The sequence below is a fragment of the Drosophila miranda genome, chromosome XL, assembly GCF_003369915.1.
Source record: "Drosophila miranda strain MSH22 chromosome XL, D.miranda_PacBio2.1, whole genome shotgun sequence".
NCBI lineage: Eukaryota > Metazoa > Arthropoda > Insecta > Diptera > Drosophilidae > Drosophila > Drosophila miranda.
The window spans coordinates 12509320-12530545 of NC_046673.1; the positions used below are offsets into that span (position 1 = coordinate 12509320).

The window sequence follows — 21226 nt, forward strand, 5'->3', positions numbered from 1 at the left end:
AGACACAAGAGTCCCTCGTTTACACCGCGACAAAGAAAAGAGTGTGCCAATTTGTTTGCTGATAAGCGTCTACCAGTCGGTTTCGCGTTACATGCCAAATCAGAGAACGAAACGAGCACTTTCCAGCAGAAATAATTAATTATGGTTCTCCTCTAATGATTTCTGATATGATATGTGGAGGTCGAACTATTATTTCGCTTTCAAACAATTTCTATTTGGCTTCAATTAAATTTTAGACACAATCCCAAAACAAGGGAGTCCTTAAAATTAGCCAGTCATATAGAAAATCAATTAATCAATCGGATAAAATAATGTGCTCAGAACTGAGAATCCTGTCTAGCTAGTTATATCAAATCGAATACAAAAATCGACGAATTTGACTTCCTTGAACAAATGACCCACGAAAATTATGAATCTTGAAGAATTTTTAGCGCAGTTTAGGTGAAAGATGCAAAGATGAAGGATGGGCTTTCATTTTATTTTGTAGTTTTATCTTTGGGAATCCGCTGCGGTGCCGCCTCAACCAGGCACATCAGCGCCGTGGCGACCAGGCACAAAAAGAACTGCAAAGGGAAGACAGGCAGGAAGGCATTGAGAGTGTTTCAGCGAGTGTTGGCCGCAAATGTTACTCGAGTTAGTAAACATCTTGAAATCGTGCTCCGATGATATTATGCAAGGCCCCCCACCCCGCCACTTGTTTACCTGGGAGCCGAGATTTATTGCCTTAGCGCTTTTATTTGCTGTTCTCACATACTATGTTTTAGACACCTTTTGAGGTCGGCAAATAGATGCCAATTAAATATTTTCCACATTTCCACACACACGACGTATTCCCAATTAACTTGTGCACAAAAGTGCATTGAAAATTGTGGGGCGTGGTCGGTCGTCCGTCTCATCTCTGTCGCCGCCATCGTCGCCGTCGCCGTCGCCGTCATCGTCACCTTCCCAGTCTCTGTTTCTTTCGAAACCTATGTAGGTTCACCCCAGATCGACTCTTGGGCAATTGGCTGCCCAAAAACACTTTGAATGAATAAACTCAAAATAGACCTTGCCAAGCCACTGGGCATTATCAAACACCTCTCGTCCTTAAAATACAACTGCCACACCTCATCACTTGTACAAATTATTAAATCTCCAATCATATCCAAAGTCGACTTCTGCACTAACAACCTTCTATCCGAAGCCAACCACCTTCACACCTTGGAAAACAAGCGAGATTTTCTAACTGGCAAAATATTTAAAAACCTCATCCACGCTAAAGACACCCCCCTAAACTCACTCCCAAAAAACCAAAAAAAAAAAAAAAAACACAGACTGCTTAGCACGATTGACAGAGCCAAACAAATATCCCAGAATAACCTCATACCGTTCTCCCCGATTAAAACCTCCAACACCAATAAATTCAACATGACAACCATCCTTAAAGCAACCAACATCACCCTATCCAAACACGATAAAAACACCACCCCCCCAATAGTCTTCCACCAACTCTTCCACTCCATCAAATCCAACCTCCACCAACACACCTTCCTATACACAGACGGGTCCAAAGCAGCAGGCATTACCAGCTATAGCATCTGCAATGAGACATCAACCATAAAATCCGGACTACTTCCACAGTACTCCTCAGTCCTTTCCAGCGAAATCATAGCTATCCACGAAGCCATTCTACTAAGCCGCAACAAACGCGGAAGATACGCTATCTGCACTGATTCACTCTCCTCTATATCCGCAATTACCAATCCCAACAATTCCTCGTACTACCCCACCACAATCCGTAACCTCGTCACCAAACTTTTCCCAAAAATAACAATTATATGGATACCTAGCCACATTGGCATAAAAGGGAACGAAATTGCTGACACCGCAGCCAAAACTCCAACCTCCAAACTACCCCTCATATATACCCCCAATCATAATTCTAACGACATCTCACTATACCTTAAGAAAATCCTCATATCTAAACAAACAGACCTCCTCACTAAGACTTCCCCCTGGTACCAACAAGTTATCAACCTATCTTCCACTCATCCTCCCCCCAAAAACCTAAACAACCTTAACAGAAGACACCAAGTCATCCTAAATAGATTGAGACAAGATTCACCAATGCCCACTACATGGATAAAACATCCTCCAACGCATGCCCACTGTGCCACAACCCAACCATAGACATAAGACACATACTATACACATGCCCCGCCCTCTCTCTTCAAAGATCCTCAATATTCCATAACACCGACCCCATGCAATACATCTCCAACCCTAACACCAAAAACGCAAAAATAATCCTCAACTATCTAGACCAATCTAAAATCATTCACTACATATAACCTCATAAACAATCATCCCTGTACATATACATATACACAATTAGTATTTTAGATAATAATTCCTCCACAACATATAATAACGTATAGAACCAACCCTGTACATATGTATATAAGTACATACATCCTCAAACGTATAATAACAGTATAGTGAGCTTAAGGCCTCAGCAGCTATAGCCCCATACCCTGTTAATACCTAGTTTTAACTATTTATTAGCTTTATATAATAATAATAATAATATTATTTCCCCACGTTGGCTTTTCCAAACTTTATTTTTGTGCCTGTGGCAAGGAGGCTCCTCAGAGGCTGCATTCGGGCGAGAGGGCCGACGGGAGTACTCCTTATAGACGCCAAGACACATCCGATACTCGATCAACTGAAGCTTGTGCATGACGCTGATCTTGCTGCGGATAAAAGCGGCAGTCGGGTGGCTGCTTCATCTCCACGTTCTAGTACTCGGCCAGGCACGTGTTCCAGGGGCAATCGTGCTGCCCGTCGAGATCCGCGGCCATAGCTGCGACTCTCAGCGTTCCCGCTCGTTGCTTGGTTTTGATTTTGTTCTGCTTTTCTTTCGTCGTTAAAAGCGATTGATTTCCCAGCCATAACCAGGGATTTACTGGGGCAGAGGACCTCCTTCCAGACTAGGGGGCCATGGGGCAATGAGTGGTTCCAAGATTTTATTATCATATAAATTACACAGAAAACAAAAAATATAACTTAACCAATATTCATGAGGATTATGTGTGGTTGAACAGAAACGAGGGAACGTCAAGGGATGAGGGCGGATTTCGGAGAGATGGAATGGTTTTTTTATTTTAGATAAGAAAGACAATTTCGTCCGCCACCATGATCTGGTTGTCGTCGGTCATGCGGTGGATAGCGGCCTCGATCTCGCCGCTGGCAAATGGCTCCGCGTTGTTCTCATTGATGGCCGTTGTGATGCGGCCGAGGGGCAGGCTCTGCTCGCGTGCCTCGCGGAACAGACGCTGCAGGCCGTTCTTGAAGGCCCCTAGACGGGCATCGCTGATGTTAGCCGGCGTGGGAGTGGCGCCGACCGACTGCTCCTCACTGCTGGCCAACTGGTTGGCGTTAGTGGTGCTGCTGCTGGTTTCACCACTGCGTACGGCTGGTAGAGAGCGACGGGTCTCACGACGCGTCAGATCGCCGGCATCCGGCTGCGGTGTCTCGATATCCTCCTCGTCGCTATCGACCACAGCATGGGGGTCGGCCTCGGTGCGGGTGCGCTTCCTGCGACGCGTGGGCGAACGTTTCCTGGCGACAGCATCGTCCCCGTCATCGGAGGCGCCGCTATAGCGGCGACGCTTGTTGCCGCGCTCTTTCTCCAGGACCTTCTTGAAGTAGGCAAACTGCACCAGTTCAATGGCCGACAGGGCATCGTCCATGGTCACAGTCTTGGACATGCGGGCGCGTGCATGGGCCGTGGACAGACGAATCAGCGTCTCCAAAGTACGGGCCGTGATGGGTTGGGTGCGTGCCACATCGCTGTCGACCGCCTCCTGGGAGCGGAGGCGCGAGTACTCATTGGCAATGGCCTCGCATGCCTGCTCGCTCAGCTTCGGCTTCATGCACTTGGCCACATGGATGTACTTGCGCATGAACTCCACGGAGAGGATCCTCTCATCGCGCTGGCGCGACTTGCCATGCAGCAGGGCATCGTATTTCTCATAGACCTCGGTGTCCTTTTTCTCCTCGTTGCTGGAGACAAAGGAGAGCGAGTCCGCATAGGAGCTGCCCATGGAAAGGGGTTCGCCGTCGGCCTCTTTGGGATTGCGATAGCGATGCATGCGCACCACATGGTCGGAGATCAGTTGGTCCACATCGCTGTCGATCACGTCCAGCATCACGAAGAGCAGATCGAAACGCGACAGCAGCGAATCCTGCAGCCCAATATTCTCCATGGGCGTCTTATACTGATCGTACTGCAAAAACAGAGTAGGGGGGATCGATTATACAAAATGGTAGATGGTGGATGGAGTAGGGCCAGAATATTCTTACCCTTCCGTACACGGGATTGGCAGCTGCCAGGACAGAGCAGCGGGCGTTGAGGGAGGCATGGATGCCCGCCTTGGAGATGGTGACGCGACCCTGTTCCATCACTTCGTGTATGGCCGTGCGATCGATGTCGCTCATCTTGTCGAACTCATCGATGCAGACGACACCGCGATCGGCCAGGACCATGGCGCCAGCCTCTAGGCGACGCTCGCCCGTCTCCTGATCGGTGGTAACGGCCGCCGTCAGACCCACGCCACTGGAGCCACGTCCAGTGGTGGGTATGGCACGCGGTGCCGTATTGAGCACATAGCGGAGCAGCTGAGACTTGGCCACCGACGGATCGCCGATGAGCAGCACATTAATGTCGCCACGCAGCCTGGTGCCGTTGGGCAGAAGCTTCTCCACGCCCCCGAGCAGGAGGCAGAGAATCGCCTTCTTCACATAGACATGGCCGTGGATCGAGGGGGCCAGACTCTTGCTAAGCAGCTCGAAAATGTCGTTGTTCTTGGCCAGCTTCTTGCAGACCATAATGTCTTCGCGCGAGATGTCCAGGTTGTTCTCCTTGCTCAGCAGCGAGATGTTGTTGGCCAGCAGCACCGTGCGGAAGGTGCCTGATGTGTAGCCGCCGCGCTTGCTTGGTAAACAGCGATAGCTGCCCACGATCTGGACTCGGTCGCCGGGCTTGCAGCGATCTACGAGATCATCGTCGCAGACAATGTCAACGGAGCGGGGTAGCTGGCCGGCCGGCGCCTTCTCGGGCATCTCCTGTATGGTGAGCGTCTGGTGGTCCTTGTAGACGGACAGTCCGAACTCTGTCTCGAGGAGATTGCCATCGTCGTCCTTGGTGGGATAGGCGGCGCCCGAGGGCACGGCCTCGAAGGAGGTGAGGTCTGTGTACTTGCGCTCCAGCACTTTGCGCGTCGTGGGACAGTAGTGGACGCTGCGCACCACCTTGGGCCGGATCAGGGAGACCTTTGTGACGATTCCCTCCACGCAGACCATGTTGCCCAGGTAAATGGAGGTGAGGGAACGCGGCGTCACATGCCGATTGCCAAAGCAGCCCTCGAAGCCCACAAAGAAGTCTTCGTGCAGCTTGGCATAGCTGGGGTCCACCGTGGAGGCGTATTCCTTGAGGGCACGACCGAAGGCCAGCTGCTCGTCGGATGCGTTACTAAGCAGGCCCATGGCTCGCTGCGGATTCTTGCGCTTCAGATCGTTAATGTTCACCACAAGACGCTTGCTTTTTTCGGCAATCATGTCCTTCACATGGCCGGAATAGATTCCCTGGTCCTCTTCATCGTCCAGAAAGTCCAAATACTCGCGCTGTATGTCCCTAATAAACTGCTCACTATCGTGGGACATTGTTCTGTTTCACTTGAACTTCAACTCTCGATCGATCAGCAATCAAACACCAAATTCTCCTTACTCTCGGCGAGACGCTTGAAAACAAACACAACTTTTGGTGCCAAATGCGCCGTATGCTAACTTTTTGGCGGGAAGTAGTGTGTAGTGTGACCGCGGTCTCAGAAACCTCACAAATATATCGAAATATACCGTCTCATTTTTAAAATATACCGTAAGTATTTATTTCTTTACATGGTAACTACATGCCAACTACACATTTGCTACCTACGAACTATACTTTTATGTAATTGCCAAAAGCGACACGTAGAGGGGAAATGTGTATGTTTGCGCCAGTGTGAAAAACCTCCGCTATCCATTTTTTTACGCCTTTTTTCCGACACTTTTGAAACTATCAAAAATTCGATGCTGATCACGAATTAGTATTCGATGTGGCCTGTGACATGGCTTTAAATTGCATTCTTGCATTGGACAAGAGGGTGAGTCCATAATGTGTCTTAAAATAGACTGGAAAATAATAGAAAATACTATGAAAAGCATAAACTTACCGAGTGTGTGAGCTAGATATGGTTGGCAGCACTGCTGGCAAAGACTTCAAAACCACATAAGTGTGACCACAGGGGCATCGTAGAAAAACACTGCTGTGGTGAATAACGATATTTTGAAATTAGCCACTTATTAATATGACCTTTCAGTGCAAGTGAATGAAATGACACAAGGGGGTGGTCGACGCGGTTGTGCGGCGCTGACAAGGCCTTCCATTGAGTGATTATCGCAGCCGGTTTTGATCAAAATAAGAACAAACCCAAAGCAATTCGTATCAAATATGACCCAGGTTCAATGTGCCAACAATGAGAACCGGTCGCAGCGCGTTGCCGCCGTTCATTATCACCCAAAAGCGAAACCGATCCCAAAGCCCCCAGATGGTGTGTCACAAAGTCAAGCTCATTTGGCGATAATAATGATACAGGAATTGCAGCAACAATTTTAAATACGCGCCAACCATTTCAGGTGGCGATTCAGCGCGCGTGCCTGGAGAGTAAGTGGAGGAAGTTGTCCGGCAGGTTTGCGGCTGCCGACACTCGAATAGATATCCGATCCGATCCGATCAGATTCCCCAAAGTGCAGTACACGTCTGGCTGCGAGCACGAAAGGAAGATACCCCATTATGAGCCTGTATCCAATGCTGCTACTGCCGCTGCTGCTGCTCCCATTTGCGGCAGGTAATAGAGAAGAGAAATCTGCAGAGAGCTGGATCTGTGGAGATAATTTTGTATGTACTTTGATTCTAGCGGCCACGCCCACACCTGCCATCAGTCCGCTGTCGCAGCGTGGGATCATCTTTCCCAAGGAGTCCTTTGACGACTGCTTCCTGGACGATGCCATGCAAATGGCTGGCACCTGCAAGCTAATGCAGGACTGCCCCCCGGCCCTGCGGCGTTGGCTCGAAAAGCGGGAATCTCCCAAGACCTGCTATTTTGTTAAATTCGATCACTACATTTGCTGTGAGCCGGATAAACAGCCACTGATCTCCGTCACGAGCACATCAACAACAGAGCGACCCACACTTCCCCCGTTGCCGTCACTCAAGAAGCGCCCTAGCGTGCTGGGTGAGTACGAAATCCCCTTCTCCTCTCATCACTAAGCCATGACTAACCCTTGGGTTTCGGGTTTCCCCCTTCACTCTCTCTTTCTATCTACGACAGCGTGCTATGACTACAATAATGTGAAGCAGCTGAACGAGCGCGACATCACCTTCGTGGTGTCGGTGGTGGGGGGAAAACCGACGGCCTACCGGGAGTACCCCTTCATGGCTGCACTCGGCTGGCGTTCCAATTTCGATGAGCGGATCTACTATCGCTGCGGCGGAGCCCTGATCTCACCCACATTTGTACTCACGGCGGCCCATTGCATTGACTTTGGCGGGTAAGATCATACAGGCATCCAGGCAAGATCTCCGAAATATAATCCTTATTGTTTTCATCTACCTTCCGCAGAGCGCTGCCCAGTCAGGTGCGTTTGGGTGGCGATAATCTAACCCTGGCCACAGGCGAGGATTTCAACATCAAGCGCGCCATCATTCATCCGGAGTACAACGCCAGTACGGCCTACAATGACATTGCTCTGCTGGAGCTGGAGCTGAATGCAGAGTTGCAGGCGCCTTCCCTGCGTCCCACCTGTCTGTGGGACCAGCAGGAGCTGGCCGACACAGAGCTGATGGCCATTGGCTATGGCCAGACGCGTTTTGCTGGCCTCTCCTCGTCCCAGCTGCTGAAGGTGCCCCTCCAGTGGGTGGGCAACGAGCAGTGCCAGATCCACTATCCACCCGAGACCCTCTCGCTGGGCGTGGTGGCCACGCAGCTGTGCGCTGGCGATGCCACACGCCAGCGGGATACGTGCCAGGGTGACTCTGGTGGACCGCTGATCATGCAGAACGGACCCCTCGGCTATGTGGTGGGCATCACATCGCTCGGCCAGGGCTGTGCCAGTGGCCCACCCTCGGTGTACACCCGCGTCTCCAGCTATGTGTCCTGGATCGAGGCGACTGTCTGGCCCGGTGGCTACCAGGAGCAGATCCCACTCCCACCTGCTCCCGAATTCGATCTGAGAGGACCAATCTGAAAAGGAATCAATTATTTATCTATTATTTCATAATTTAAACAAATAAACGGAATATTTATATAGCAGCTAGCACTCTAGAGGCAGAACTCAATTGATCTAACGTCTTCGACGTTTTGTGGAAGGTACGAGTCGAAAGCCTGGATGCCGGCGCCCGCTGATAAGGGCCTATCGGTCGATCGGTCTACCGTTTCTGTTCTGTTCGATCTGTTTTCCCGGATGTATTTCCAGCTGTTTTAACGGCTTTCGGCAAAACAGTTGCATTGGCCGATTGGTCGGATTGGTATACCTTATAAAGCCCCTAGAGCGTTGGTCAGCAAGTATTCGTGCCTCGAACATAGCCAGCTAAAGATGCCTCGTTCTCAATGGAATCCCTGTGGTGGTGTGGTGATGCTGCTCCTGGCAGGCGGCTGGAGCCTGGCCTGGGCCTACCTGCCCGACGTGAATATCTTCACCAACTACCGCACGGAGGTGTACAATGGTAAGCGGTGGCGGGAAGAAGATCCTAAAATATCCATCCCCAACCATTCATCGTATTCGTAGGCATTCCCTCGGAGATCGATACCACGCCGTTTGTACGGATTGCGGACAACTACTACTATATCGAGCCGATGAACAAGGTTAATTGGTTTCAGGCGGCAGGGGCCTGTCGCATGATGAACGCCCATTTGGCGTCCATCGAGGATAAGCCGGAGATGGAGTCGTTGATCAAGTACATGAAGGCCAAGGGGTTCAAGAACAACGATTACTTTTGGATATCGGGCAACGATCTGGGCACTGAGGGTGCCTTCTATTGGCTGTCCAATGGCCGGCCCATGACCTATGCCCCCTGGAACGGGCCCAAGCAAATGCCGGACAACTACGGAGGCAACGAGAATTGCGTCCATATGTTCGCCACCCGCGAAATGATCAACGACGCCAACTGCAAGATCCAGATGCTGTACGTCTGCGAATCCAGCGAGCCGAAGACCTTCAAATTTACCTACATCAAATGGTAGAAGTATTCAAGAAAGTATTCGAGGCATCACATAGTTTTAGCCGGCTTTTTATTATCCGCTTTTTATCATTTATCGTAATCGTAATCGCAATTGTATCGACTATCGCTCTCATTATCATTTTCTCATTGTTTTCTGATCATTCCGCATCCGTTTTTGTTTCTGTTTCTCTTGTTTCTTTTTTGTCGGGTTCTGTTCCACTAATTATACAATCAGTTACGTTATTTATGCATACTAAACATTACGATTTTCGACTTAAGATCTATTAAATTTTCTACTGAATATGTTGTATACATACACATAACATACACATATATGTAGGTTTCAATTTTGCAATCATTTCTTAACATTATATTTAGTTATACGTACGTACGTTATGTATATCCTAGTATCGCCACAACAAAAAAAATGTTCAAGAGTTCATTTTTTGTTTGTTCAACAACAACGGCACACGTGTTCTCTTACTGAGGATGCATATGTGTGTGTATGCATTATGTTTGGAAAGGAGAATAAAGAGAGAAGAGAGAGGTGGAAACCAAGCGTTAAACCCAGAGTCTGGAATGGAATTCAATTGAGAGACTAGAGAAATGATTTACGCTTTCGAGTGTGCGTGTGTGTAAGTGTTTGGTTAGATAAAGAGCTTACGTGTCTAGGGTTGAAACAGCGATTCGGATATTGGAAAATCTACGACATAACCTCAACATTAATATTGATGCACTATTAGGCATGTTATGTGTGTGTGTGTGTGTGTCTGTATATGTAGAGTCTGTGGGTGTGTGTGTGTGTGTGTGTGTGTGTAGTCTCGCATATGCATGTATGTGGTGTATTCTGTGGTGCATATTCTAAGTAGCTATCCGTTTAAGAATCCTTAGAATTACTCCATATTCTAGACATTTTGCCCAACTTGCTTTACACACACACATACATATACATTTACATATACATACATATATAAATTCACAAGTCATGAATATTGCATATTTATCTTTAGTTAATAGTAGTAACTACATACATACATATAAATATTCAACAGACGAGTGCATAAATTTAATAATTCTTAAACATTTACTTAGCTCCCTCCCTCTCACTCGCTCACTCATTATCTATCGTTCGTTCGTACTTTCTTTCTTGTTCTCCTGCCTTTGCCGTTTTACCGTTACATTTTCTGTTATGTCTCCCTGTCCTGTCCTGACAGTCTGTCTGTCTGTCTATGTGTGTATGGGCGAGTGCAGCAGTAGGCGTGTGTGTATGTGTAGGTGGGCTTCAAAGCTCAATCTCTCTCTCTCTCTCTCTCTCTGTGTCTGTCTGTCAGCAAGCTGCGCAAGCTCATTAGAGTTGTAATGATCGTCAGCGTGTTCTGGGTATGGAGAGGAGAGGCGAGGCGACGGTTATTTGCGACATTAGCCAACACTGGACAACAGTCAACACAACATCGATAACCATCGCGCACGATGACCTATTAATTGGAAAACGGATCTCCCCTTGCGAAGATGAAATTGAAATTATAATTATAAGAAAAGGATCGATTGCGATGTGCAAAGAAATGATCAGATTCAACTTCAAAGACATTAATCACACAGCTTAGTTTAAGCACCAAACTTTCAAATAGTCCCAACATCATAATATCTTTAACCTGTTTCTCCTCCTTATTCCAGTTTTCTAAAGATGAACTAGATCAAGTTTCTTTACTAAGCTCATGACGTAACCAATAGACTCATTAGTCATATGATGCTGGGGAAGCACCACATTTTCATGCTTTTCTTGATATACCACTGATCCTTTTCTTATAATTCAAATTTCAATTTCATCTCCGAGAAGATAATTTACCGCAAGGGGAGTTCCGTTTTCCGAATAGTAGGTCATCGTGCGCGAAGAAACATTTAAATTTTCATTCGCGTAACATACGATATTCTGCGCTTTTCTCGTCGATTTTTACATATCGGGTACAGTTTTAGATATTGTTTTTTTTTGTAGTTTTTCTCTTACAGATGGAAAGAAGAACAGCCAAAAATGTTATACATGTACAAAGTCTCTAAATGTTCATCTCTTCACTCGTTACTCTTCGCTTTAGTTTTAAAAACCTTTCTCAAAATGGCAGTGCGTATAGAGAGGGGATGATCGGGGACGTTTAAGCCCAAGCCAGTGGCGGAGGTGGGGGAAGAGCAAGAACTAAATATAAGATTAAAAAAAAAAAACGTAGATTTTACAATATAACAAATGGCAGGAATCTCTATGCGTAATGCACATTTGCAATAATAAATATAATAAATAATTATACACAAATTTTTTCGTTTCTTTTGTGGGTTTTGTTTGTTCTTTTTTTTTTCTCGTTTTTTGGGTTTTCTTTTTTGTTCGAGTTTTTTGTGTCTTTTTTTTGTTTTGTTTGTTTGTTGTTAGTTTTGTTTTAAAACACACTTGCATTTGTTTCTTCCAGTGTTTAGGGCGAGGGGCAATGTGTGTTCGTACAGGCTACAAATATGCTTAATATCCTTAGAACATACCATAATAATTATAAAAACTAGCAATCAGCATTAGCATAATAATAATAATCATAAAAACATTTACAAGCTGTGTTGTGTGTAGTTAAAGGTAAGCCTTCGATCGAAATCATCAAAAAACAAGCTTTGAAGTAATACAGTAATCTAAGAGTTGTGGGGTGTGGGGGGTTGTACAGATTTAAGATTTACGAATTAGCCTTAATGTTTAAGATTTAAGGTTTAGGTTTAGCTTTAGACAGTTTCTTTTTACACCCGACACTCGACGAGTCAAGGGTAATATTAGTTGTGTTTGCTTTCATTTGTACAGGTTTGCACTTAATAATAATTAGCATGATATCCGGCAGGCGGAGGATGGGTGGGGAGGGCTTTGTTTTTGGGTTAGATCTTATCTTGCTGCAGAGCATTCTCAGGCTTACAAAAGATATAGAATATCATTTAAAAATTGTATGCACTTGGTAGAGTGTGTGTTTGGGTGTGTGCGTGTGTGTGTGTGTGTGTGTAGGAGGGGGGAAAGAGAAGGGAATTCTAGACATTTATAATCTATATTATTCATATGTGTGTATAATGTAAATATATGTATATTATATATGTAAAAAAAATTAATTAATGAAAACGGCCTAAAGTTTGCTTTATATATAAGCTATGTTACTATATATAGATACAAGATGTATATATATATTCACATTGATGGATATACAGGCTAATTTCATAATTCAGTTTCGCTTTTTCCTTTATCTTAGCATTCTACATCTACGGCGTGTATCCTCTACACTTTTAACAAATATCTCCGTCTCTTTATATATAAATTGGTTTTGTTGTGGGTGTGTGGGGGGGATTTTTTTTTTTGTTGCCTTTCAGCTTTCATAATATTTTAGAAACAAAATGAAATACATTTAGCGCAATGAGTAGGCAAAATTTGTTGGGTTTTTCTTTTGTTTTGTTATTTTTCCTTAAGTCTAGTTCTAGTTTTTAGTAGGAGAAGACCCACAAGCGAGACAGCAGTAAGGATATACACTTTTAGGAGAGTGCAGGAGGCGGAGAGGGACATCGGTTCTATGGATTTGACAGACTTTTTTCCATGCCTTGAGAGTGTATATATATATATATATACATATATATATATATATATATATATATATATGCATATATTATTATTTTTTAATTCAAAAAATGCAGAACATTTGAAGTACGAGTACGCGTGAGAAAGGAGGAATATACGACGAATATTGAATACACTCAATAAATATATTAACGCTAACTCTCTCTCTCTCTTCTATCCTTCTCTAAAACTATCTATCGTTCTATCGTTCTCTCATTGCTTACTATTCTATTTCTGTCTCTCTCTCTGCTGTGCTGTGCTTTGCTTTGCTTTGCTTTGCTCTGCTTTGCTTTGCTTTGCGGTTTGTCCTGCTGCGGTCAGTATCTGTCCCTGTCGTATGGGTGTCCATGTGTGTATGTGTGTGTGTGCCTGTGGTGTGTGGGGGTGGGGGGTGCCTCCCTACATTTCGGCCTATCGCGACTTTTGTGGACGATTCTTTCCGGATCTAGTTGACGAGGACGAACTGCTGCTGGCCACCGATGATTCGGAGGATATGGAAATGATTGATATAGCAGACGAGGAGTTCACTAAAGTGCCACGCAGCGGTGGCAATCTGTTGCTATTATTGCTTGCTCCAACCGCTGGCTTTTGATAGCGATTCACAGATTGTCGCAAATGCTGCGGACGCTGCTGTTGCTGTTGTACATGCTGCTGCTGGTGTTGCTGGTTCTGGTGCTGCTGTTGCTGCTGCTGTTGCTGGCTCTGATGATGATGATGATGATGACGTTGCTGCTGCTGCTGCTGCTGATGATGGCTATTGTGATGCTGATACGTGGCTTTGTTCAATGTCGTCTGCTGCTGCTGCTGTTGTTGTTGCTGCTGCTGCATCGGTGGCGGGACATAAAACTGCTGGCGATAGTAGCTGTTGCTGTTGTTGTTGTTGTTATTGCTGTTGCGCTGATTGTTGTAGTGCCGCCCGCCTCCTCCTCCATTTGGTGGTGTGGTGGACAGAGATACTCCTACTATGGCATCATTGCTTCCCGTCGAATGGCGATCATCCTCCTCCTCCTGCTGCTGCTGCTGTTGATGGTGGTGCTGCTGCTGCTGGTGGTTGGACGACACATTGATGTCTGATGGCTGTTGTAGTTGTGATGAAGAGGTTATACATGTATGCTGGTGGCTGCTGATCATGCTGGCCGCAGTTGCTGCCGCTGCTGTACCACCAATTCCAATCCCCACTCCACCACGCAATTGGCGCAGGTGATTCTGATTTTGATTTGGATTCGGATTCTGAATTAGACAATGACTCTGATGTTGGATTGGATGGCCGGCACCGGCGGCAGCGGCGGCAATTGCGGCCAGCATGTTCGCATAGCCGGCAACCTGATGCTGCGGCTGCTGCTGCGGCGGCGGCGGCTGCTGTTTGAATTGGACAGTGAACTGCTGCGGCTGCTGCTGCTGCGGCGGCTGCTGCATGAGGAGGCCGGCGACAACCATTCATCATGTATTTAGGCGTGTGGGTGTGTGCATTACCGACGAGCCCGCTGAGGAGCTATTGTTGTTGTTGTTCCCGTTTCCGTTTCCATTGCCATTCCCGCTGTTTCGGCTTCCATTTCCATTCCCGCTCCAGCTCATGTTGGTGCTGCTACTGCTGCTCGTGGTGCTGTGGCTCCTGCTGGCTGCTGCTGCCACCACAATCGGCAACGTCATGCCGACGGCGGACACTGGCATCGGCATGGGCATGGCCAGCGTAATGGGCACCACGGTGGCGGCACTCCGGCCATTGGGCGGGGGGGATGAGCTTATGTCGATAATCTCCATGGGCACAACCGTGGAACCAGCTGCTGCTGTGGTCGGTGCTGTTGCCGTTCCTGTTCCCGTTGTTGGCGTCACTTCCACAATCTCACAGTCTTTGCTATCCTCGGAATCATCACCCGATGAGGTGCTGCCCCGCCGATGCCGCACCTGCTGCTGCTGATGCTGCTGCTGTTGGTGCTGCTGCTGTTGCGTCGGCGGCTGCGATTGCTGGTGCTGTTGCTGGTGCTGATGCTGCTGCTGGGTGGCGGGCACCGCCACAGCCACCGCTGTCGTCGTCGTCGTCGTATATGGCTGGCCGAGATGGGCATGCGCATGCCCATGCCCCGCATGGCCGTGGGCTTGGACCTGCACCGGATGATAGATCTGTTGGACCACAGTGCCGGAGGGCATAATCACATATTTGGTTCCATTTGGGGTATAGCCGGGCGGCATCGGGGAAATGCGATCCACTAGCAGCAGATGTTCGAAATTCTCGCGTATCCATTCGCGATAATCGATGACATCGTCGGTTATGTGGATAATGCGACCTATGGGAGCAAACCAAACGGAAATTATCGATTAAGAGGACACGTCCCTCTGCAAGTGTCGAAGGACTGACTCACCCAGCACTGAATCAGTACGCGGATCGATGCCCAAGAGATTGAGTGGGCTGACAGCGAGCGCGAGGACACGGTAGGCGCACTTGAACGCCTGCTGGACATGGAACACCCCATAGCTGCTGCGTCCAATGTCATTGCCGGGCGTCAGCGGATCCTCGATACAGAGCAGCGACGGTCGATGGCCATCGACCATGTCACGCTGCAGCTCATCCTTGGCCATATAGCGGCCCCCATTCTTGATCGAGATTCCAATACGCATGTAATTGAAACGCCTGCCGTAGAGTTCGAAGAACTCGAGCAGCAGTACGCCCAAATTGGTGGTGTCATGGTAGATGCCACGCGGATGCAGCTGCAGGAAGCTGATGCACATGAGGATCAGCGAATAGGATGAGATGCCGCCGGTGAACACCTCGTTGAGATCACGCAGCAGCAGGAACTGCTTGAGCACCAGAACCAGCTTTCCCAGCACTGGATAGTCGCGCTTGAACTTCTTGATAAGCTCCGCGGACTGGACGCCCGATTGCATATTGAACGATATGTCGACCTTCACCTGAGTCTCGCGGTCCGTCAGCTTGATGATCGGCACCGATGCCTTATCCAAAACACGTACCGTGCAGGCCTCGGCAATGCCGCGATTCACCAGCTCATATTCCAGCGTTCTCAATGGTAATTTCTCCCACAAACCTGCAAGCAAAGATCAAAAGATAGATACAGCTATACAAGGGATGGCCACATACTCACCCAAGACAACGAGATCAATATCAGAGGTGGGCAAAAAGAGTCCAGTGCGAAATGAGCCAAAGATCTCGACCACCGCCTGTGGCCAAATGGTATGGACCACGTTCTCGATCCGCTTCACAACCTCATTCCGTATGGCGTGCTCACAGGGCGTTGGCAATACATACTGATAGAAATGCTCAATCTCTTCGTGCAGCCCCACCACACCCTCGCCATAGGGATAGTCTGGCTTGCGCCAGGGTTCACCTTTGTATTTTGCTATCATTGCCATATGATTGTTCATATAATAGTGAGTGACGCCTACTTTGTTGTTCTCCGGCCGTTTCTTACGAGACGGATTATAATAAATGATGTTTGTGCGGTTACTTTGGTTTGTCGTATCATTCATTACGGCTGCAACCGTTCCACCTGCTGCTGCTGCAGTTGTTGCCGCTGCCGTTGCTGTTGCTGTTGCTGCTGCGGTAGTGGTCGTCGTTGTTGCAGGAGTGCTTGTACTCGTAGTGCTAATGCTGCTAGTGGTTGCAACTGTTGCTTCCGCTGATCCTATAATGCTGTTTGTTGAGGTTACAACCGCTTCGTTGCTGGCACTGATGTGGCTGGAGCTACTGCTGCTCGAGCTACTGCTAGAGCTGCTGCTGCTGCTGGAGCTGCTATTGGAGTTGTTGTCTTCAGCCGCTGCGGGGCTGCTGTTGTTGCTGTTGCTGTTGCCGTTGATTTGAGGCAGGATTTCAAGTGAATCCGCACGAAAGTTGAGCACGCGACTCAGCGTGCTGCTGCTGGCGGCGGCGGGTCGCGACAGAAAAGGCTTGCCGTTGCCGTTGCCGTTGCTGTTGCAGTTACTGTCGTTGGTGCTATTCGTGGCTGTTGTTATTGTTGTGGTGTTGGTGGTGTTTGTGGTGGTGGTGGTGTTGGTGCTGCTGATGCTGCTTTTGGTGCCTCCTAGGTTGCTGCTGCCTCCTCCTCCTCCTCCGTTGTTGGTCGCCAGCTGTAGCTGCTGATCAAGCAATGCGCCCATTTCCTGGGCATTCGTCTCCCAAATCTTTAACCATGTGCGCAGCGATGGTCCCTCCTGTTCCTTCTGAAACCAGCCAACAAATGGATCCATTCAAATTCAGATGCACACGATTGTTGTTGGCTGGGATTTTGTTTTTGGTGGAAACCGAGGGGAGCGACCGCTCGCTCGCTCTCTCTCTCTCTCTATCTCTCTCTCTCTTTTTACTGAAGGACCTACCGAGCTGATATCTGGGATGGAATGGGATAGCGCAAAATCCTAGTGCACAAAAATAGAGTGTGTTTTTTCAGCAATATGAGAATTTTTGCTCTCTTCCTGCCGTCCTTCCTTCCTGTCCGACTCTGCGGATGGTCCTTTTCGTCTGAAGGCGGATTTGGAGGATATCAGTTTTCCATTTGGAAACTTCTGGAAATCACGCTCCCGGCAATTAGCTGTAGTAAAGAAAAGAAAAAAAAAAAAGAAATAGAAGGTATATGAGATTTTTTGTTACTCTACAAATTTCCGCCAAAGGTTTTCCCGTTTCCTGGCTGCAAAAAAGGTCACAGGACAGCCACTGGAGAGTTGCCACCTGTTATGCGCATAACTGTGCTTCGGGTTCTTGTTTGCGGAGTGTGTGTGTGCCGTGCTGTGTGTGTGTTTTTTGCGACATCTGATAGAGATGAGCAACTACTGTTAATTCTACCGCCAAAGTGACAGTTCTGAAACGGTTGTTGTATTTTTACAATTGCAAATCCATTGTTGTGTGCAGTGAGTGGACGACAGCTTTTCCAAAACAATGATGATTGCATGCGCCTGGCTGCCAGACAGACAAATGGAAAGCGCTAATGGCCACAGGCATTTCTTCGAATGATGCGCTCTTTTCTACAAATAGAAAACGGCGCGGCGTCACCCACCCCCGTCCTCTCTATTCGGCGTCATCACTGGTTGCTGCAGCGAAATGCAGCTGAAGCGTTCATTACCAGGCGCCAGGCGAAAAAATTGTTTTTCAGAGCGCAAAAACATACACACCATCTCTCTTTCTCTCTCCCTCTCCGAATGTCCAAGCCCACACACACACACAAACACACTCTACTCGCATGGACATCGGAAAAACAGACAAAAAAAAAATACTACAAAATGGGCCATCAACAGCAGCAGCACTCAAGTAATACAATAAGTCGCTAGAGCGATAACAATTTGGGTAAAGCCAGTCATAGAGCAATTGCTCACGAGACTCTCAAGAAAAAAAAAACTATTATATCGATGGATGTACACACAGACACACACACACACCCCACACACACAAAAAGCACAACTACTGTATGAATGTGTGTATTGGTGTTTTCTCGTGCAAGGGCGTACAGGTGGCCGTTGTATGACTGCTAAAAGGTGGTTCTCTCCCGATAGAGGGGGGAAGCGCATGCCACCACACATATGCATATGTAGAGAAAAGCGGCTTCGATTATGCAAAAAATACAAATGGAAAAAAGCCCCGCTAATTATGTTAAAGCCTATGAACGGTACACACAAAAGCCACACATCAAAACACACACATTTTAAAACATGTCTTGCATTAATTTTCACTGGGAATCCATGTGCGCAACAAATTTTCATTTATGCTAAAACTTTGATTTTTTAAATCGTGGATGCACCGTAAACGACCAGTTCAGGCCAACACACATACACACACAATTCTGACAAATTAACACTTTCTTGCTGCTGGTCAGATCCAGTGTTGACTAAGTTGTTAAAGCGAGATAACACACACCAGAAGCAGCAGCGGCAACAGCATAGCATGGATAGAGCGAGATGGATGCATGCTTTTGCGCCCCGGGAAATGCGGGCGTAAATTTTATGCAGCAGCATTCCTACCCTCCCCCGAGTTGTAGTTCAAATTATTTAACATTTAAATTATTGCAGCCAAATGCTCGTGTGATGGCCACATGCTCTCTTATCGATGTGTAGGTGGTAGGTGGCGCTGCCACTGAATATGAATTTTTGTTATACAGCACTAGCACTGCCAACTACAGCTAGGCGGTCCAATGTAAACATTTAATTTATGCAATTGTATTTTTAGCACAAATCAAGAAAAACAATTAGAATACATTTTATTTTCATTATTTCAAACACCCAAACGCGAAAATCACCCAAGAGTAGAAGCAAAAAACGCATAAAAAGCTGAATACACCTCTGCCCAGCGCTCCCTCTCGCGTAATTCCGTTGGAATTTTTCACACACATTTTTTTCTGCTTTACCTTGACAGGTTCTATTCTGTTCTCTCTTTCTCTTTCGCTGCGATTGCGTTGGATTTCAAGTTTAGCACATACACACACACAGCCACATACGTACACGCACTCGAGTATGCATACACATGTTCGTTAAAAACGAAGTTTTCAAATGCAATTTTTTTCTCCACATTTAATGAGAAATAGAATCACAATCCGCCCCAAAAATGAAGGGAAAATTACAGTTGTAGCTGCTGCCACTGCTACTCCTACTACTAATACGGCCTCTAGCTATTTCCTTTCTCTATCGGCTAGCAATGTCTCAGTCACTGGCTGGGTTTTTATCAATCTGCTGTTCAGTTTTCGCTATATATCCTTATAAGCGCACTCACAATTTCTGGTTCTCGCTCACTTTCGTTGCTTCTGCGAATCGAATCGAATCGAACCGAAGACGACGACGACTGTGTGCCTCCCCGCTTGTCCGACCCGGGGGCAGTGGGTTGCTATGCCTTTTTATGCACACACCGCACTCCGAGGTACACACAAACACACACACGATGACACACACAAGAGCGCACGCACGCACTCACACGCACAGTGAGTTTTTTCGAGAAACGTTTGCTCGTTTCAGTCAGTAGACTGTTACAGCTGCCAACGTCACTGCTGAATTTTCAAAACTTTTATTAGTTTTTCATGCGTGTTTTAAGCGTTTTCCATGGTTTTCCTTCCTCATTACAATAAAAAAAACCACAGCAAATACGAACACGCGACGGCAGCAGTGTGACCGCGGATTTATTGCTAAAATATACCGTCTGACCCTCAGAAATATACCAAAATATACCGTCTCATTTTAAAAATATAACGTAAATATACTGACGAATTCAAGTTCTTTAAACATATTCATCGATTTTGACATTCCGTGGAATATTACTAGCTAAATAGAACCCTCAGCCCTGCCCAAATAATTGTATCCAATTAATGAACCTATTTTCTACTTGACTGACTTATTAAATACTCGACTTTGATTGTTTTTGCCTCAATTTTGGGTCCTCAACTACAATATAGCGTCTGGTATGATGAAAAACCGAACTTAGCCCACTTAAGCCCCTATATTTGAGGTAAATGGCGGTAAATGGAATATATTAACGATGGTAAATTCTTCTTGTAGATCCATGCCATCCTCTCAACTTAAAAAAAAACCTCGATATCTTTCACCTGAACTGCGCTAAAATTAGTCAATTTTCATTATATTCGGTGGAAAATTGAAGGATTGAAAACCAAATTGTTTAATTTTGATATTCGGTCAAATATTATAAGCTAGATAGAACATTTAGCCATGCGCACCTAGTTTTATCCAATTAATGGAGCTATTTTCTAATTGACTGGTTTATTGTAAACACTTGCTTTAGTTGGATTTAGTCCACAAAAAAGTTTTAGCAAATATGGGGAAACAAAAAAAAAACGAAAGAGGATAGTTGTTCCTATTGTTAAATTTTGGTATTCCGTTGAATATTATTAGCTAGATAAAACATTTTGCCATGCCCACATAATTGTATACGATTTATGAATCAATTTTGTACTTAACTGGCTTATTCTAAATACTTGTTTTTATTGAATCATGTCTAAAAAAAGGTTTTAGCGAAATAGGTCAAACAAAAAAGGTTTTAGCGAAATAGGTCAAAACAAAAAAACGAAAGAGGATAGTCGTTCATATTGCTCAGTTTAGAGATTCCGTTGAATAATTCTGGCTAACTGAAATCCCTAGGTCTGCCCACATAATTTTAGGCCATTGATGAATAAATTTTCTTCAAGATTGGCTAGTTTTTAGTCCTTGCTTTTATTTTATTTCGCCTAAACAAGGCTTAAACCAAATAGTTCAAGTTGAAGACATGATGCGTGTATATGCCTTTGTATACCCTATTTCGTTGATAGGTTTTAGACAAATTGATGCATATGATTATATTGTAAATATATATCTCCTTATACCTATTCTTGGTCTCT

The 21226-nt window shown here is 46.3% G+C and overlaps 4 protein-coding genes across 10 annotated transcripts; 2 read left to right on the forward strand and 2 right to left on the reverse strand.

Moving 5' to 3' along the window:
- Positions 1-2988: 2988 nt before the first annotated feature.
- On the reverse strand, positions 2989-5844 carry LOC108163888 (DNA replication licensing factor Mcm3). The gene is made up of 2 exons (XM_017299407.1): positions 4345-5844; positions 2989-4268 (listed from the first exon to the last, which is right to left on the reverse strand). Exons 1-2 carry the CDS (start codon positions 5701-5703, stop codon positions 3144-3146), a joined length of 2484 nt encoding a protein of 827 aa, XP_017154896.1. The 5' UTR covers positions 5704-5844; the 3' UTR covers positions 2989-3143.
- Positions 5845-6443: 599 nt separating this feature from the next.
- LOC108163895 (serine protease snake) lies at positions 6444-8392 on the forward strand. 2 transcript variants are annotated; one of them, XM_017299435.2, is made up of 5 exons: positions 6444-6629; positions 6715-6926; positions 6996-7313; positions 7410-7629; positions 7701-8392. In XM_017299435.2, exons 2-5 carry the CDS (start codon positions 6872-6874, stop codon positions 8323-8325), a joined length of 1218 nt encoding a protein of 405 aa, XP_017154924.1. In that variant the 5' UTR covers positions 6444-6629; positions 6715-6871; the 3' UTR covers positions 8326-8392. The 2 variants fall into 2 exon arrangements, with proteins under 2 accessions (XP_017154924.1, XP_017154907.1); XM_017299418.2 differs by lacking the exon at positions 6444-6629 and having other exon boundaries at positions 6656-6926.
- A 242-nt stretch (positions 8393-8634) lies between these two features.
- Positions 8635-11514, forward strand: LOC108158918 (C-type lectin 37Da). The gene is made up of 2 exons (XM_017291721.2): positions 8635-8803; positions 8866-11514. Exons 1-2 carry the CDS (start codon positions 8674-8676, stop codon positions 9318-9320), a joined length of 585 nt encoding a protein of 194 aa, XP_017147210.1. The 5' UTR covers positions 8635-8673; the 3' UTR covers positions 9321-11514.
- Positions 11515-11685: 171 nt separating this feature from the next.
- Positions 11686-19983, reverse strand: LOC108158886 (non-canonical poly(A) RNA polymerase protein Trf4-1). Of its 6 annotated transcripts, XM_017291683.2 has the most exons (6): positions 19618-19983; positions 17241-17452; positions 16013-17087; positions 15275-15955; positions 14388-15199; positions 11686-14312 (listed from the first exon to the last, which is right to left on the reverse strand). In XM_017291683.2, the coding sequence occupies exons 3-6, from the start codon at positions 17022-17024 to the stop codon at positions 13326-13328; spliced, it is 3492 nt and encodes a 1163-aa protein (XP_017147172.1). In that variant the 5' UTR covers positions 17025-17087; positions 17241-17452; positions 19618-19983; the 3' UTR covers positions 11686-13325. The 6 variants fall into 6 exon arrangements, with proteins under 6 accessions (XP_017147172.1, XP_017147197.1, XP_017147189.1 ...); XM_017291708.2 differs by having other exon boundaries at positions 11686-13955; positions 16013-17452; XM_017291700.2 differs by having other exon boundaries at positions 11686-13958; positions 16013-17452.
- Positions 19984-21226: the final 1243 nt, after the last annotated feature.

Coding starts and splice junctions, on each gene's coding strand:
- LOC108163888 (XM_017299407.1), bottom strand. CDS start 5,703: ATGTCCCACGATAGTGAGCAGTTTATTAGGGACATACAGCGCGAGTAT. Junction 4,269..4,344: donor CCAATCCCGTGTACGGAAGG/GTAAGAATATTC, acceptor CTGTTTTTGCAG/TACGATCAGTATAAGACGCC.
- LOC108158886 (XM_017291664.2), bottom strand. CDS start 17,114: ATGGATCCATTTGTTGGCTGGTTTCAGAAGGAACAGGAGGGACCATCG. Junction 15,200..15,274: donor GCGTACTGATTCAGTGCTGG/GTGAGTCAGTCC, acceptor TTGCTCCCATAG/GTCGCATTATCCACATAACC. Junction 14,313..14,387: donor GCTCCTCAGCGGGCTCGTCG/GTAATGCACACA, acceptor CAGCCGCCGCAG/CAGCAGCAGCCGCAGCAGTT.
- LOC108158918 (XM_017291721.2), top strand. CDS start 8,674: ATGCCTCGTTCTCAATGGAATCCCTGTGGTGGTGTGGTGATGCTGCTC. Junction 8,804..8,865: donor CCGCACGGAGGTGTACAATG/GTAAGCGGTGGC, acceptor TCGTATTCGTAG/GCATTCCCTCGGAGATCGAT.
- LOC108163895 (XM_017299435.2), top strand. CDS start 6,872: ATGAGCCTGTATCCAATGCTGCTACTGCCGCTGCTGCTGCTCCCATTT. Junction 6,927..6,995: donor GCTGCTCCCATTTGCGGCAG/GTAATAGAGAAG, acceptor CTTTGATTCTAG/CGGCCACGCCCACACCTGCC. Junction 7,314..7,409: donor GAAGCGCCCTAGCGTGCTGG/GTGAGTACGAAA, acceptor TATCTACGACAG/CGTGCTATGACTACAATAAT.